This window comes from Magallana gigas, chromosome 7 (assembly GCF_963853765.1).
Source record: "Magallana gigas chromosome 7, xbMagGiga1.1, whole genome shotgun sequence".
NCBI classification, from domain to species: domain Eukaryota; kingdom Metazoa; phylum Mollusca; class Bivalvia; order Ostreida; family Ostreidae; genus Magallana; species Magallana gigas.
The window spans coordinates 35962311-35979700 of NC_088859.1; the positions used below are offsets into that span (position 1 = coordinate 35962311).

Genomic DNA, 17390 nt, shown 5'->3' on the forward strand with positions numbered 1-17390 from the left:
TGAATAAACAAATACATTGCTTTAACAGTTATTTCAAATAAATTTGAGTGAATGGTGATAATGTCTCTTGCTTTCAAACACACCTATAATCTTATAATACCAGAATGTAAATTGCAATTGCTTATACGTGCATATATATATTCATTGGTTGAAGTTACAGCTTCGTTTGAGTTAAGTCTACTGCAAACACCCCCTGGATATGTTTTCTGCATGGTCTCCATGCAGACGTGACATTTATTCGGTGAAAAGTCAAAGTTATGTAAAATCCACGTTCCAGCTTTTGCTACAAATTACTGCACTTAGCAATGCAATCCTTTAGGCAACGAGGTCCGCCGTATCCCGGCACATAAACTTATGCCCGACGCTCCAAATGTCATGTTGCATTTAATTATAAAACATTAGAGTTTCTAACATATGTGAAGTATATTAGTCTGATCATAATTGAATTCTTGTATTTTTTTTTTATAAAAGAGATTTATGCGGTATAAAAATGTAATATGTAAAAATGGCAGTTCAGGTAGTTGAACAGGTGTGTTAATTAGGATTTCTTTTAATGTGGCTTTGTTATAATTCTGGATGTGTATTTTTTTTATATATGTAAATAACAATTTCAATGTATGTACTGAAAAGTTGCGTTGATGCATTTTGTCAGCTCGCAAGCTCTTTGATCCGCCAACCCGTTGCCTTTTGTCTATTACGTCACTAGGGTAAAGTTTATTAATCCGGGCACCTTGCTGTACTTTGGAGGCGTGTAAGTTTGTTTTGCATGGGTGAAGAGGGGAGTCGGTGATATGTCGATTTGATACAGTTTATAAACAACACATAAAAGATTTAAGAGAAGCATACAGAATGGTAAGTATTGAAGTCATAATTTCATTATTTACGTATTAGAACGTGAATTTCTGCAATAGTGCACACTGACAACGGTTTATATTGTCATAAAATGTAAGGCCTAGGGGGTGTTGTTTATGTTCCGAACTTCCATAGTCTACGTACAAATGGCTTTCACGACTCTGATATTTTCATTAATGTCTGTCTTAATTACTTTTTTTCTCCTGAGAAGTAAGCATTGCTTGCACAGAGGCACTGTGACTTGGTGTATAGACAGAATTTTCTCAGACCAAGTCTTATAATTATATTCTCAGACTATTTCAAAATTCCAATGACCTTTAGGTACGAAGACTACAAACAAATAATAATTATTAAATTAATTGTTGAATTAAGACATTATTTTAATGGAATATCCATTTGAAATTATTTTTCTGATCTGTAATTATGGTTACAATACTGTAGGCCTACTTTGAAACTTTATATACCATGTCCGAAGTTTTCTTCTCTGTCACTTTTTGGTGGTTTTCAAAAAAGATACACTTACCATTCAGTAAAGTACAGTTAGAATATATATATATATATAAGGTAAACATTCAAAGATCTCCTCTTTAAAATGTCATCTCTTTTTTTTTTCCTGATGAAAATGACATCAAATTATGATTGGGAAATCTCAGACATCTTTTATCCATATACCGGTATATATATTCTCTGAACATCTTGCACTATTAAGTTTTCAACATTGTCGTGGTGGTAATTTTATGTCAGTTGCATGGCAAATCCCAGTAAACTTTTTTATCATTGTAAGTCATAAAATTTCTCAGTCTGACAAGCAAGGGGGTGAATCAAACTATAACAAAGAAAAAAATACGGAATCTTTTCATAATAGTGAAGAATGTTGTTTAAACCCTGGGGAATTTAAATAGATAATATTAATGAAATATAAAGCAAGAAATAATACAGGTATATATAGGGACAGAGTAATTAGTACACTATAATTATTGATTTTATTTCAACCTATACATGTATTTGATTATCAACCGATTAATATTGATATAGAGTTTGATGATATTTTAAAAATGGACCAATATGAGAAATGAATAATTATGTTAATTGAATTTTGTGTAAACAGTTCATTTTTTATAGGCCTATTACTTAGTTCATGTGAGAAAAAAAAACCAATTAACAAACGTTGGTATAGCATATTATAATTCCCGTCATGTACATGTTGAATTTTTTTTTCTATTAAGCCAGGGTTTGGGGGGGGGGGTTACCAACCCATTTTGATATAAATCGTTTGAGAGATGATGTATGTGGTTCAAAAAAAGTTGAGATTAAATAAATTGGATAGAATTACATTATTGCAGCTAAGATGAACCCATTGTGCAGTGCACTGTCTATGTAATGTATGCACCGTCATGTTTATGTAAATTTTATCTATCTCTGATGCTAGTGATACTTCCAGTGATTGATCCATGTAGAAATAAAAAGGGAGTATTTATAAAATGAAGAATAATCTTGAGCAACTGAACATACCAATTACTGAAATGATGGAAATTCTAGATTTTGAAATTCAGCAAGGATAAAGTGTCATGGCGTGTTGTTGAGAAATTTGCAATTTAAAAAGACTTTCCAAAAGTGGTGAAAATCCTTCACAGAAGACTTGAATTTGATTACCAAAGTGATTAATGATTTAGCACAGTTGAGGGAATTTGTAAATAATGTAAATGAGAAGTGCATGGTTTATAAACAAGTTTGATTGTCAACAGACGTCATTACACAGTTACAAGGTCAGAAATAAAAACCTCACCCATATGATGTGTGAATAAAAGGGAGAAACAAGCGTCACAATTACTAATTACATAACAGAAACTTTTGATGCTGAATCCATAGTGCTCAGTTTTTCAAATTTTCCTTGTTTTTATGGTCATTAAGAATTCTCGTGTAAAGTGCATTTGACAGCTACTGAATTAACATATATGTACAGTGTATTACACAGTTGAATACATTGAGAGACTCTTGACTTACTTTTTGGGGCAAATATGTCGCACATTCTTCATAAGGCTCTATTAGCTGAAGTAATTTTTTTTTTTGTATCTGACTGTTTGATTACTTGTATTTTGTATTATGTATGTATAGAATATGGATTGTGCAGCTAGAGTATTCTGTACATTTTGTAGGCATTTATTGCAACAGTACCATTGCCTTTTTGAAGAGTGAATAATTTTGCTAAAACTTGTGCAGATAGGCACACAATTGACAGCATTCCAGTTGCTTGATATTTACATATTAAATTAAAGGATTCAATAAATTTTCTGTCAAAAGTCAAGTTCTGGTTAAAAAACACATCATGCAGATGTACCAGAAAATAGTCAAACTGCAAGAATATAAGTAATGCGAATTGTAAAATGGTGCAAGATAACTGGAAAATGTATTTGTACCTTTGCTTTTCTGTGGCATAAATGATTATCTACATTGATACTGATACAAGTGCTATTGTAGCTTACAATGCACAGATATCTGGATAATTATAATCATGGGACTGTTTATCTGCGATTTTATTGACGGTATTTTATGTAGATAGTACAGATTATGGACCATTGGATTAGGTCGGAGGGTACCTAACCAGGGGTCGTTATCTCCACAGATGGGAGGAGTGGATAGTGGTAGGATTCTCATTTTAAGTGTCCTTTTTGTTCAGAGGAAATATTAATAGGGATTACAAGATTTCTTTCCTGAATGAGGTAGACTGCTGTTTTTTGAAGTTGGTGATGTGATGTGAGAGAGAGAGAGTAGAAGGATTTGGGGGTCAGACAGCGTAAAAGGTTTTATCTGTGTAATTAGGTTATTTAAGATAATGCAAGGATGTTGTCATGTTACAGCTTGCCTTGATGTAGAGAGGAGTGTAGGCTACAGTGATAAATTTTTATTGATTTGTTTAATAGAGTTGATTGTATTGTAAATGAATTAAAAGGTTGGACCAGTTAGTAACAGTATCACAAATGTGGGCTATTTATCCCAATGAATTGGTGCAATAGATATAACTTCATTTTCATAATTGATAACAACTAGATAACAAATATGATATGGGAAATTTGACATTTGACTTTTTGTGCTTTTACATCTAGTTTGATGACATAGTCAGTCAGTGTTAGCTTTGGTTTTTTCCTTGATAGAAAGAAGAGATGTTACTTGTGTTTGTAAATCTTTAATACACATTTTATTTCTGTAATTAAAAGATTTCACTTAGAAAAGAAATGAACCTAATTCATCGTAATGATATTTCATTTTTTTCTTTCTTATAGTTTTGACCCCTCTGTCCAGATTATAGCTGAATTCCCACCATACAAGACTCTGAAGAGGAAATTCTGTGTATCATTTAAAAATGTCTGAAGAAACAAATGCATCATCTGCCACTGAGAGCTCAGTGAAAGAGCCTGCAGTAACTGCTGCCGATACACAAAAGAAGGTGGTCAAAAAACCCTCCATAGGTAAATACTGAACAACATTACAAAAATCACTCAACTCTGTGTTAACCAAATATGTATGTGTATCTTGTAATCATCCATGTCTACTTTCAACAGCAACAAAAGAAAGTTGTCAAAAAACCCTTCATATGTAAATTTATCATGGATGGATCTAAAGGAGGGGGGTAGGGCAGGGGGTTTCAGACCCCCCCCCCCCCCCCCACTCCTAAAATTCAAATTTGCCGAAAATATGGGACCCTTTCCCCTCCCACAGAAAAAAATTCAGGATCCGCACATGTACAAAAAAACATGTACAGCTTTACAGTCAAATAATCACTAAACTCTTTGCATCCACATGTCTACTTTCTGTTTCAGTACATATGCTTTCTGGTTTGTTATTGTATGATGTAGCATTTAAATACCATACGTAATAGAAAAAAAAGATTTAAAAATAAAGAATTCTTCCTGTGTGTCAGGTGATAGGTGTCCATGTTAAATACAGTGTATGTGTGTCAGAGTCATGATTGCATGTCTCTTTTGTGTGAAGAGAATGTATGCTGAAGGGAAAGGTGCTTAGTCACAAAATGAACTCCATCTTTCGTTTGGTTACTGACGTAACATCATGTAAGTAACACAGCAGACATCTGAAAGAATTTACAGACTTCATTTGTCATTGTTAGGTCAGTGAGTTTAGGTAGCAAATGAAAATTAAGGTGTAAATTTGTCATGTTCTATATTTTCAAATAATTGTTTTCACAGGAAAATAAGTAATTGAGTATAGACTGGACTTGAGAATTTAATTTAAAGTCTTTGTTGAATTGTATTTGTGTCAGACTGTGTGTACCTATAAATTACTGGTACATATTCATCTACCAGTTAAATACATGGTATCCTTTTGTTATTTGACAAAAATACATCATTTTATTTTCAACACAACAATTTTATCTTCCTGATATTTTAATTTATATTTTAGATCCCAAAAATGACCCCTATAGATTTAAAGGTGAAGGGGTGGTGTTTAACGCTAAGCTGATCGGAGCTAGTGACGTTCCTGAAGCCCGTGGGGACAGGATGTGTCAGGAAACGATTTTGGCCCAAAAAATGGCTGTGAAAACTTCAGGTCAGCATAAGCAGAGAATCATCATCAATATTTCAGAGGAGGGAATCAAACTCATTGACCTTAGAACAGCTGTAAGTGTAACAATCACCCACAGGTTTTAGTTGTGGGGGATGGTTAGGCTTTGATGAACAGTTTCCTTGTTGGATTTGTGTGTTGCATTTGATATTAATCAATGTGTTATCAGTAAACAGAGTATTTTTAGGGTTGAACAATATGTTTACTATTGAATGGTATCCTTTGTTTGTATTTTCAGACATTATTACATCATCACCCTGTGCACAAGATATCTTTCATCTCAAGGGATGTAAGTGACAGAAGGGCATTTGGTTATATCTATGGGACAGAGGAAAAAACACACAAGTTCTTTGGAATCAAAACAGAAAAAGCGGTGTGTACACGTAGGATAGATTATATAACAACAACTTCATTCCTCTTTTAAGGAATATTTGCATTTGTACACTTAAAGCATAGCATGTAGATACAATACATGTTTAAATCTTGGGAATGTATTATTATTTCATGTACAGTTGAACTTCGATATCTTGAAAATCTCCAATACAATGAATATGTTAAAGTGATTTGTAAGTCCCAACCACTTATTTTTTAAATATTTTACATTTGATATTCAATGTTAGCTCATATGAGAATAATCTTTGAAATGTTTACAGGCAGAGAATGTGGTATTGGCTCTTCGGGATCTGTTCCAAGTGGTGTATGAAAACAAAAAGAAAGAGATGGAGGCTGCTAAAAAACAACAGACAGAGCCCACAGATACGGCAACTAAAGAGGAAACCCCACAAACCGGTAAATCGCCTTATACTGCCACAAAATTACTCTTTTAGTATTGGTATTTAGCTTTGAAATGTTGAAAATAAAGAGGCTCTGTGCAATATTTTTTTTTTCAAACACATAACAAGTGTTAAGATTTTGTCTGTAAATATTTACATTTATTGTGCAGTGATTGGGAAGGACCTGCGCCACGCGCCATAGTCGCATTTAAGAGAAAAATGGCGCATTAAATCAATTACTCTAAGCGCCGAAGTGCGCATTCAAATTTCTCATTGGTAATATAAAAGGTTTTAGCGATATCCGCTGGAAATTTACTCTGTACAACTTACCTAATTGTCTTTTAATACATTCGTGTTGAAACAAAGAATTTCATTGGTCTTGTTGGTAAAACAGAAATAAACAACTGATAAAACGTTTCCACTCATTTATGCGTGGTCTTAAACAAGATCATTCCAGAATTTCCTCCGAAAGAGAAGTTGAAGTCACCCAGTATTCTGAGTTCTCAATAATATAAACTAACCCCAAATGCAGTAAAATGATAATCATCTAATTGAAAAGACGTTTTCACAGCCTCAATTAATCCCTGTTGTGATTATTAAAACTTGTGACTCACGACTGCCTTATCATGCTTATCGTTAGGGGTTATACATACGGGTGACGTTGCAACCACACTGTGCATTGAAAATTACAACCGATGTTTATTAATTTAAGTGTTGATACTACAATTAGTTGTAACTTGTACCGTAATTAGTTAATAACTTGCAAAATTAATGTTTAAATAATTTAGAATAAAAACTGTTTCCCTACAGTTATCCTCAAAATTTGAAAGATTCTCTACATAACGGTAATAATTGGGTCAAAGGGCTTGACTAATACCTCCAAAAAAACACAGAAGTACAGAGACTGATTTTATTGATCATTTCGCAAACACCATTACAAAACATTGCATCAATGAAATGTATAAACACATCAAATAAGTGAAATTTAACCAGTTGGTTAAGTTTTTAAATGTTTTAGAAGTTGTTTTGCTCTAGGATGGTCCTTGGTAATTTCAATTTTATAAAATGGCCCCAATGAATAAATAGATGGCCCTTTCATTATGAAAATGGCCCATTGAAATTAATAACTGTGGGGCCATAGTCCCATTGACATTTTTGGCCTTCCCAATCACTGATTGTGGCTATTGACTCTCAAAATAATGTATTTGACACTTGCCATATTATAGAGCCCAGATAATTATTTCTTTAAATATTTATAATATTTAGTTGAAATAATGTACTGTGTCTGTTTATCTTATAGTTGTGAAGCTTGGAGGAGATTTAACTGCTGAGTCATCCACAGATGATGAACCAACATCTAAGGTAAGCAAAGTGTGGCTAGAATGTTTACTTGTGGTTTTGTATTTTTCTGAAAGAGAAATTAGGAAAGATTCCTTTGCTGCAACAGCTTGTCAGATATGATCATCCTCCAAAAATTAACATTCAGATATACACTGTATAGATTGTGCTATCAAAAGGAATCCCTGGATTGTATTGATTTAAAATTTTAAGTTTTTTCATTGATATTGTATAAAATCAATAGGAAACACTAAATGGAGATGAAATAGATGAACCTATATATGAAGTAAGTTTTTGTTTAATACACTGACTAGTAGAAACTTAGTTATTAAATGCATCTAATATTTTGAGTAAAAGTGTGTGGCTACTGCTAATCTATCCTATGTTTTATTTGCAATTAACTGTTTCTTCTTTTTAATGTTTTCCCTGAGAATGGGGGGGGGGGGGGGGGTACATGGAAAGGTGGTTAATGATGAAGAATGAGATCTAAAAAAGAAAAAAAGTTTCATCAATATCCATTTCTTAAATTATAATTGGAAAGGATTATGTTAAAAATATGCAGTTTTTAAAAAAAGTATCAAGTTATTTCTTGATACTTTTCATGATTAAAAATGAATTAAAAACCTGTCAATTGTTGTTAGCATGGACAATTATAAGTGTATCTTTAGAACACCTGCGTGAATCTTGTCACACCTGAGCTACTTCATGACCTGACATTGAACTTCATGGTACATTAGATTATTCAGTCTGATCTAACGAGCAAGTAAAGCTTCCTCAGATTTTGTGATTTGTCGCTCACTTTGCTTTTGAAGTTACTTTAGTAAGATTTTGTATGTTATTTGTTTAATTAACAGGCATTATTTCTAATAGAACTGCTCAAGTTTCTCTTCTTCCTTTAAATCTAACTCTACTGATCAAACTGTTGAAATTTAAACTAACATGGATTGTATTAGAACACCCTTCAATAGCTTCTAAGTTCTAACACTTATTAGTGTTTTGTAATGCTGAGAACCAAAATCTGTAGAATGTAAACATATATATTAAAGATGTTACGGTAAATGAAAACAAACTCTCTGGCTGCCATATTGTCATCTATTTCTTGCATCTTGCTTCTACAGAAATTGAAGGCAACCACATTGCTTGTTTTATCCAAAGACAGTGTGTTGTTCTATTCCGAGGCTAAACAAAATGAATTGTTTGCACTGTAACATTAATTCAATTTTACTTGAATCAGTGACATTGATCATATTAAAATGAAAAGATGTGACATGAAATTATTGTATTGGTACCTAGAAGTTAGTTAAATGAATATTCAAATAGAAAATTAGATTTGAAATTGTTTTTGTTTTTTAGGCATAATGATTAGAGATAAGTTTTTGTAGAATGTTTCTAGTATTAATTTTCTTATTTTTTCCTAGTACTGGTAGTCATATTTAATTGATTGATTATGAAATATGTTGATTACTGTTTTTATTGTTAAAATTACTTTTCTTGTTAGATTTTGTTATATGATAATTATAATATCTACCGGTACATTCTATTGGTCAATTACAGGGTTTTACTGCATTCTGGTGACTGTTTTAATTGTGACATTCTGCTGTTTTTGACAGGTTCCCCCTAACAATGGACCAGTGGAGAAGGAACCCACAGATTTGTTTGCTCTGCAGACTGAGATAGTCAGCATTGAACAAGTAATGGACAAAAACATTAAAAAATCTTTGTATGACAAAGTAAGAATTGGTGTTTCATCATCTCTCATATGTTGACATATTCTTTGTCTCTTGTACAGGGCATAAAACAGATCAACAAGATGGAGTCTCTGTTTGATGACTTTTCTGCCCCACCCACCTCTGCACCAGCAACCTCATCTGCATCCTCCACCACCTCTTCAGATCCTTGGGGAAGTTCAACAGAGAACACAACCTCAAACAAATCAGCAAGCTCAGACCTGGATGAACTTAATCTATTCAGCAATGAACCGGCCCCTGTAAAGAAGAAGGATGACATCATGAGCCTGTTTGGCCCAGGTGGTCAGCCTGGATTTGGTGGTCCCCAACCACAGCAAATGTTTGGTGGTCCTCAGCCTGGTATGGTGGCACCACAACCAGGGTATGGAGCCCCTCAACCAGGCATGGGAGGGCCACAGGGATTTGGAGGACCACAGCCACAGCCACAGCAAGGGTTTGGAGCATTTGGACAACCAGCAACACCGTTTCCACCAACTTCCCAACCAAATCCATTTGGTGCTCAGCAAGGGGTATATATGCATATTTAAGCATGTATAAACATAACGATGAATTTGAGTTATTAGAAATTTTAATTCAATTGAAAATATCTAATTGAAACTCAAGAATGTTGAATATGTACATGAATAGTACACTGTTGATATAATTTTAGGGAGGATTTGGAGGTCTTGCACCTCCACCAGTTCCCCAAAGGCAACAGAGCACTCCTAATCCATTTGGAGGGCAACAACAACCAGCTGCAGCTCCTCAGCAACAGAACTTTTCATTGTTTGATGAACCTGTTCTGGCTCCAATGAAAGTTGAAGATCCATTTGCTGCTCCAGCAAAATCTGCACCCGAGAAAAAAGATGCTTTTGCTGACCTTTGTAGCATTGGCACAGCAACTACAGCCAAGTCTCCAAAAGACTTGTTTGCTGCACGCAATGCTCCTCCAAAAAAATCTATAAATGATATGATGGGGAAAACACCTGATACAGGTCCACAGCAGGCAAGTGATCCATTTGGAAATGTTGATGATACAAGTCTTCCTGCTGCCGTCGATTTTTCCTCACCATTTACATGTAAATCATCAGACCCATTTGACACTTCCTTTCTCAAGTCTTCCCCTGCTGTAAATATTCAACCCACCAGTGCTTTAAATGTGTCTGCTTCTAGCAATTGCACAGAGGAATTGACTCTGAATCAGAATTGCTTTGAAAATTCTGAAGACTTTGATCTGCCTTCACCGCAAGGACCACCCCCTCCCTTGCCAAATGACCCACCCCCACCTGCACCCCCACCCAGACCAGTTTCTTCTCATAACGGACATTCAGTCTCTTCCATGCCTCTTCCTCCCTCAAGAATCTCAGAAAATGTGCCAAAAACTGTGTCACCTTCATGCAATTCACAAACCATTAACGGTAATACTCCTGTTCCACGGCCTCGACCAAGGACGAATATTATGCCATCACTACCCCCAAGAAACAATGTCAATGCACAGGAAGCACCGCCAACAGAGCAAAGCACCAAAAATTCTCACTCGGATTCTTTCAGCAGCTTTACTATAGAGGATCCATTTGCAACAAATGATCCTTTTGCAGACGCTGATCCTTTCAGTTCGGAAGGATTCGGGTCATCTGGTTTTGACAGTTTAAATAGTAGTGACCCATTTGCATCATTTTCTAGTCCAATGAAAGATGGCTCCAGCACAAAAAATGGAGATTTTGTGAGTGATTCCAGAAATGATCCATTTGCAGTGTTTGATAGCTCTTTTGGAGACTCGTTTAATTTTAAAGGTGGTAGTTTAAAGAAAAAGGGTCATCGAAAATCTAGTGGTGGTAAACCCATGGTAAGTAGGAGTAGGAAAGTTGTAGTTTGTGTTTGCAGTGGCTGATATCTTAATGCTTTGTCGTTACTAACAACTCATAACAGTAACAACCGCAATCAAGTTTCTGATTGTATCAAAATACTTATTTTATAGTACATGTACCGGTATGCGTAAAAGCTTAATACTACTATTTTATTTACTAGAATGATGATTTTACTATTAATAACTAATAAAAAATTAACTTCCGATATGATAACATGGTTGCTTTTACTCATCAATAATGTAACTAATATTTGAGTTTTTGTTTTATTCTTGCATGTAGTTTTGATATAATGCTTAATTTTCATGAGCTGCAAAACAGAATTTTTAGAAAATCAAGTAATACATTGCAAACAAATCTGGATGTAAAAGAAGGAGTAACAGCTAAAGGCACATTGTGAAAATACGTCTAATATAATTTTTAGCTCACCTGAACCGAAGGTTCAAGTGAGCTTTTCTGATCACCCGTTGTCCGTCGTCCGTCCGTCCGTCTGTCTGTCCGTCCGTCTGTAAACTTTTCACATTTTCAACTTCTTCTCAAAAACCACTGGGCCACATTTAACCAAATTTGGTACAAAGCATCCTTATGGAAAGGGGGTTATAAATTGTTAAAATAAAGGGCACAGCCCTTTTCAAAAGGGAGATAATTGCGAAACAGTAAGTATAGGGTGCATGTTTTTAAAAATCTTCTTCTCAAGAACCACTGCACCAGAAATGCCAATATTTACACAAAATACTTGTATATATAGTGAAGATTCTAAATTGTAAAAATCGTGACCCTCGGACCAAAACTGGGGCCCCAGGCGGGGTTCAAAGTTTAACATAGAAATACATAGGAAAATGTTTAAAAAATCTTCTTCTCAAGAACCACTGCACCAGAAATGCCAAAATTTACACAAAAGCTTTTATATATAGTGAAGATTCTAAATTGTAAAAATCGTGACCCTCGGACCAAAACTGGGGCCCCATGCGGGGTTCAAAGTTTAACATAGAACTACATATGGAAAATGTTTAAAAAATCTTCTTCTCAAGAACCACTGCACCAGAAATGCCAATATTTACAAAAAAACTTGTATATATAGTGAAGATTCTAAATTGTAAAAATCGTGACCCTCGGACCAAAACTGGGGCCCCAGGCGGGGTTAAAATTTTACCATAGAAATACATAGGAAAATGTTTAAAAAATCTTCTTCTCAAGAACCACTGCACCAGAAATGCCAATATTTACACAAAAGCTTGTATACATAGTGAAGATTCTAGATTGTAAAAATTGTGACCCTCGGACCAAAACTGGGGCCCCAGGCGGGGTTCAAAGTTTAACATAGAAATACATAGGAAAATGTTTAAAAAATCTTCTTCTCAAGAACCACTGCACCAGAAATGCCAATATTTACACAAAAGCTTGTATATATAGTGAAGATTCTAAATTGTAAAAATCGTGACCCTCGGACCAAAACTGGGGCCCCAGGCGGGGTTCAAAGTTTAACATAGAAATACATAGGAAAATGTTTAAAAAATCTTCTTCTCAAGAACCACTGCACCAGAAATGCCAAAATTTACACAAAAGCTTTTATATATAGTGAAGATTCTAAATTGTAAAAATCGTGACCCTCGGACCAAAACTGGGGCCCCATGCGGGGTTCAAAGTTTAACATAGAACTACATATGGAAAATGTTTAAAAAATCTTCTTCTCAAGAACCACTGCACCAGAAATGCCAATATTTACAAAAAAACTTGTATATATAGTGAAGATTCTAAATTGTAAAAATCGTGACCCTCGGACCAAAACTGGGGCCCCAGGCGGGGTTAAAATTTTACCATAGAAATACATAGGAAAATGTTTAAAAAATCTTCTTCTCAAGAACCACTGCACCAGAAATGCCAATATTTACACAAAAGCTTTTATATATAGTGAAGATTCTAAATTGTAAAAATAGTGACCCTCGGACCAAAACTGGGGCCCAAGGCGGGGTTTAAAGTTTAACATAGAACTACATGTGAAAAATGTTTAAAAATTTTTTCTTCTCAAGAAATGTTACAAGGAACTGCTGTTCAGGTGAGCGATGTGGCCCATGGGCCTCTTGTTGTACATGCTTCACATGTAATTTGTTTAATATGCTTTATTTTGATAATTTTACCAGTAATTTTTTCTTGCCTGCTTCTCCCTGCACTGAATTCTTCTTTATCATATTTTATTCTACCCTATCTTTTATTGAATACCAGGGTATTTTGCACTTGTCTTAAATTTTACTCTTTTTTAATGATGTATGTTGTTTTCATTTCTCATTCTCCAATTTTGAAAATGCTGTGGAAGCATTAAAATTCAAGGGGACCAATTTTCGTGGATTGCCTAAATTTTACAGGTTTGTGGGGATGTAATTTTGTGTATTATCTTAAAGGAAATAAACTTATAATTCTAATTTATTTTAAAATTATTGGAAGATGTTAATTCCTGGATGAGAGGTACCCATGAAATCCAAGAAAATTTAGCCACCAAAATATCTAATGATTCCACAGTACTCAAAATTGGTAAAAAAAAAAAATTTATTTGGAGAATTGCATTAGTTGACATAGCAGAATCTGACAGACTATTTTCAAGGGAAAAAAAATGATAGAGATACACTGTATTAACATTTTTAGAAGGTGAATGTAATGTTTTTCATTACCATCAGTAACTTGTACTGGTACCTACTTACATGTTTACTGAATACAGGGTTCTTTTTGCCCCATTTTTTTTTTTTTTTTTTTTTTTTTGCCTTTCTTTGCTTGTTCGTGGTTTTGCCCTCTTGAATTTGCCAATGCAGACACAGTATATGATAAAAACTCTTTCTAATTAACACAGTAAAGAATTGTTTTGAATTCGCCCAGGCTTAAATTCGCCTGCTAACAATGATGGCAAAATGAGCAAAAATACAACTAAGGGAAATTGTTTCTCTGCATACAGTATGTATTATCTTTCTAATGTTGAGGGGTCATTATATCCCCTTCAAAAAGTCAGTAAATTTAATAGTGTACTCAAAAAATGTTTAGGTATTATTTTCATACAGAAATGTATAACCTTTCAGAAGTTACATACCATAATATATCTTAGTAGGCTGTGACATCAGTCAGATTAAGTTTTGTGAAGGGTAAAACCAAGGTTATATTCTTCACCAAATATGCCATCTATAAAATGTTTTAATTCAATACACATTTGAGTTTAAATATTATGATACATGAGCTTTTGTTACCCCTCTCAATATTTCATTTGAATCTTTATGTAAATCTGTAAAGCAGTGTTGTTTTCTAGGATATTTAAGGTTGTCTTTTCAATTTTTGTAGCCTGCAGCCGACCCCAATGATCCTTTTGGATTTTTGGTAGCATCTAAACCAGTCCAGAATGGCTCTGTAAGTTTTACTAACTTGTTCTGATATACTTGTACTGGGAATTGTTGTTATAAAGAACCATATATGATATGAGTTTAATTTGGCCCCCATTATTTGCCATTTTTTAAGTGTTTTGGGTACAATAAAATGTTAACTTATTTTTAAGAAGAGTTGATTTAAATTATATTTTTCAACTATAAATTTGATTTATTTGCACTCACTGGCAGTATATGACGTCATAAGTGACGCTATTTTTAGAATTCAATCAAAATCAGTCAAAAATTGACATTTTTCTTATCTTTTTACGAATGGGAAACATAGAGCGCATGCATGAACAAGATAAAAAATTTTGTCACTTATTAGTCTTGGTTAGATACATCTCTGATTAAAATATTTTGTTTGTTCAAGCATGCGCTCTATGTTTTCTGAAAGGAAAACTGCTTGAAAACAAGCTGTTATATGCTAAAAATGCAAAAATGGCGGGAAGAGGTTGTCTTTACGATGTCATATTTCTAAATTGTGGGCACTTGAACCAAAATGAATATTATGTAAACACATCACATATATATCTCTCCTAAAATAACAAAGAATTACAGAAAAATTTCAGGCCCATATCATATATAGTCCTTTGGTTTCCATTTTGAATCCATTTTTAAGGAGGCTGGTTGGTCAACAAATTAACCATCAGATCTGCTTTAAACTTAAACAAAAGATATTTATCATTTTCCTATATCTTTATACAGTGCTCTTTTTCGTAGGAGATTTAAATAGTCTAAAAATGGCCACGACCATCAAGCCCTCCTAAACTGCTAATTTTAAGTGTATTACATAAACTTGTAAAAGTATCGTACATGCTATTCTTTATACTTCTGTGCCAGCTTTATTCTTTTTCTGTGGTATGTGTGCTTGCAGCAGCTATGCTTAAATTATGCAAATACAAATTTAATTGGCATTACTTGTGAAAAATCAGTGTGCATACTGGCATGTGACCGGTTCTTGCCGGGTACCATTTCTCGCCAGTATATTGTGACGTCAATTTTCGTATATGATTTTATGTGTTGATAAAATGACGTCACAATGTACTGGCGAGAAATAGTACACAGCGAGAACTGGTTGCATGCCAGTATACTTAAAAAAAGGAAGGTGAAAATAAAGGCATTTATATATAGCAAAGCTTGATCTTGGCTTGTATCCTAACCTCTGCTTTCTATTATTTTACAGTAAATGGATTTTAACCTTAATTTTGTGTAGGAACCAATATATGCAACAGTCAATAAAGTTAAGTAACGTCAAGTGATGGATGACTGGACAATCTACAAAAACCTGCTGTGATGATGTCATCATAGATGATGTCACAACATTAAAGTGCTCTTCTGCTCTGTGCTTCATTCAGAAAAGTAATATATAAACAATATATATATATAGATATATCGTCACGTGTCAATAATGATTTGTTTTCCTTTTGTGATTGTTTTACACAGTTTACTGCTTTGTTACTGTAGAATATAATGATTGTGTTACTTTGTTCCTTTGGACTTGTTTGGAACAATGATGATTGGATTCATTATATTGCTTGTTGGTTTGTTTGCAAGATTTTAAATTATGATTAGCCTGTTTACAAACAAAAGAATATTGATGCTTAATGCATCATTGTGAAATTACCAACTTGGAGATTAATACCTGTTTGTTTTTCCTTGATGGTTTTTATTATTTTTTTTTTTTACTGTTATAGAAAACCACGTGTATATCATCATTGAAGTCAGAAAATTAGTCAAGATTAACAGATTTTAAAATTATGCAAAAGATATGGTATTTGGAGTTAAGAGCATCTTTTATTCTATATGAAAGGCTCTTATTTTTAAAGCTTTACTGTTTCATTGAAATTACTTGCTATTTATCAACAAGAAAGACTGTTTTGCCATTCTCCATGAAAACATGGGGGGGGGGGGGGGGTGAAAACAACAAATATTTCCTTCATTTCAAAGAGTACTGTTTGTAGCATTTGAAACCGGTATTTTAACTGTGATATATGTGATTTCAGTCCTGAAGTAGGATTTTGACAAGTGACGGCACGGTTGTAGTTTTTCATCTTTGATATAAATTATCAGTATTTGTAACCATTATGCATTGTTTATTAAATAGACCCAAGATTTTAAAAGAATTTTATTTGCAAGTTTTATTAGTCTACAGACAGCATTTTTCAACCACCTAAAGTACACTGTCTTCCACTCATTTTACCGAGATAAAGAACAATACTCCTTACTGCGGAAAATTATGCATGTTTGTTCAAGAATTCAAGTGCAATATAGTAGTGTTTAGATTATTAGATCATTATACATATGCAAGTATATTTGTTTATTTTTTGTGGTTTGTTGCAAGGTTCCTTTTGTTTGAGAGCTCAGAATTTTGATCCCTGTTACAAGTTTCATATGTGCAATAATAAAGATATGTATTGTTGCTACTCATTTTAACAGAAAGCACGCCTGTAGTACAATAAAATATATGAAAGAATTCTGAGCGTGTTTTTATTTTTCATTGAAATGGTATGAATATTGGCATATTTGGCACCTGTGTTGAATAATTTATCAACTGTGCATGCAAAGTTAAAATTATCAAACAAACATGCCTTTGGAAGAAAATATACAACTATACTACTTCAGGGAAAAAAATACGAATTACAAATACCGGTATACATGTATATGCAAAGCTTGGAAAACTAGATTGATATGTGTATACAAAAATTATTACTGTTTTCATTCAAAGCCAAAGATTCCTAAATTAAGATTACAATATTTTAAATGTCATGAGCATATATACCCAGTTTAATAAGAAAAGGGTTCTTGAATATTGAATGGACAATATTAAGTCTGCTGGTCATAATGTGACAGTCT

At 33.7% G+C, this 17390-nt stretch overlaps 1 protein-coding gene across 8 annotated transcripts; it reads left to right on the forward strand.

Moving 5' to 3' along the window:
- The first annotated feature begins 693 nt into the window (after nt 1–693).
- LOC105336965 (disabled homolog 1) lies at nt 694–17013 on the forward strand. Of its 8 annotated transcripts, none has more exons than XM_011441485.4 (12): nt 694–852; nt 4134–4319; nt 5269–5486; nt 5669–5803; nt 6084–6219; nt 7504–7565; nt 7786–7827; nt 9152–9232; nt 9331–9798; nt 9939–11114; nt 14455–14520; nt 15721–17013. In XM_011441485.4, the coding sequence occupies exons 2-12, from the start codon at nt 4214–4216 to the stop codon at nt 15721–15723; spliced, it is 2493 nt and encodes an 830-aa protein (XP_011439787.3). In that variant the 5' UTR covers nt 694–852; nt 4134–4213; the 3' UTR covers nt 15724–17013. The 8 variants fall into 8 exon arrangements, with proteins under 8 accessions (XP_011439787.3, XP_011439784.3, XP_011439791.3 ...); XM_011441482.4 differs by having other exon boundaries at nt 15751–17013; XM_011441489.4 differs by having other exon boundaries at nt 9939–10274.
- The last annotated feature ends 377 nt before the right edge of the window (nt 17014–17390 follow it).

Excerpts from the sequence above, each read along its gene's own strand:
- LOC105336965 (XM_011441482.4), top strand. The coding sequence starts at position 4,214 with ATGTCTGAAGAAACAAATGCATCATCTGCCACTGAGAGCTCAGTGAAA. Across the intron at positions 9,233-9,330 it reads AGATAGTCAGCATTGAACAA|GGCATAAAACAGATCAACAA; the intron begins GTAATGGACAAA and ends TCTCTTGTACAG. Across the intron at positions 11,115-14,454 it reads CTAGTGGTGGTAAACCCATG|CCTGCAGCCGACCCCAATGA; the intron begins GTAAGTAGGAGT and ends CAATTTTTGTAG.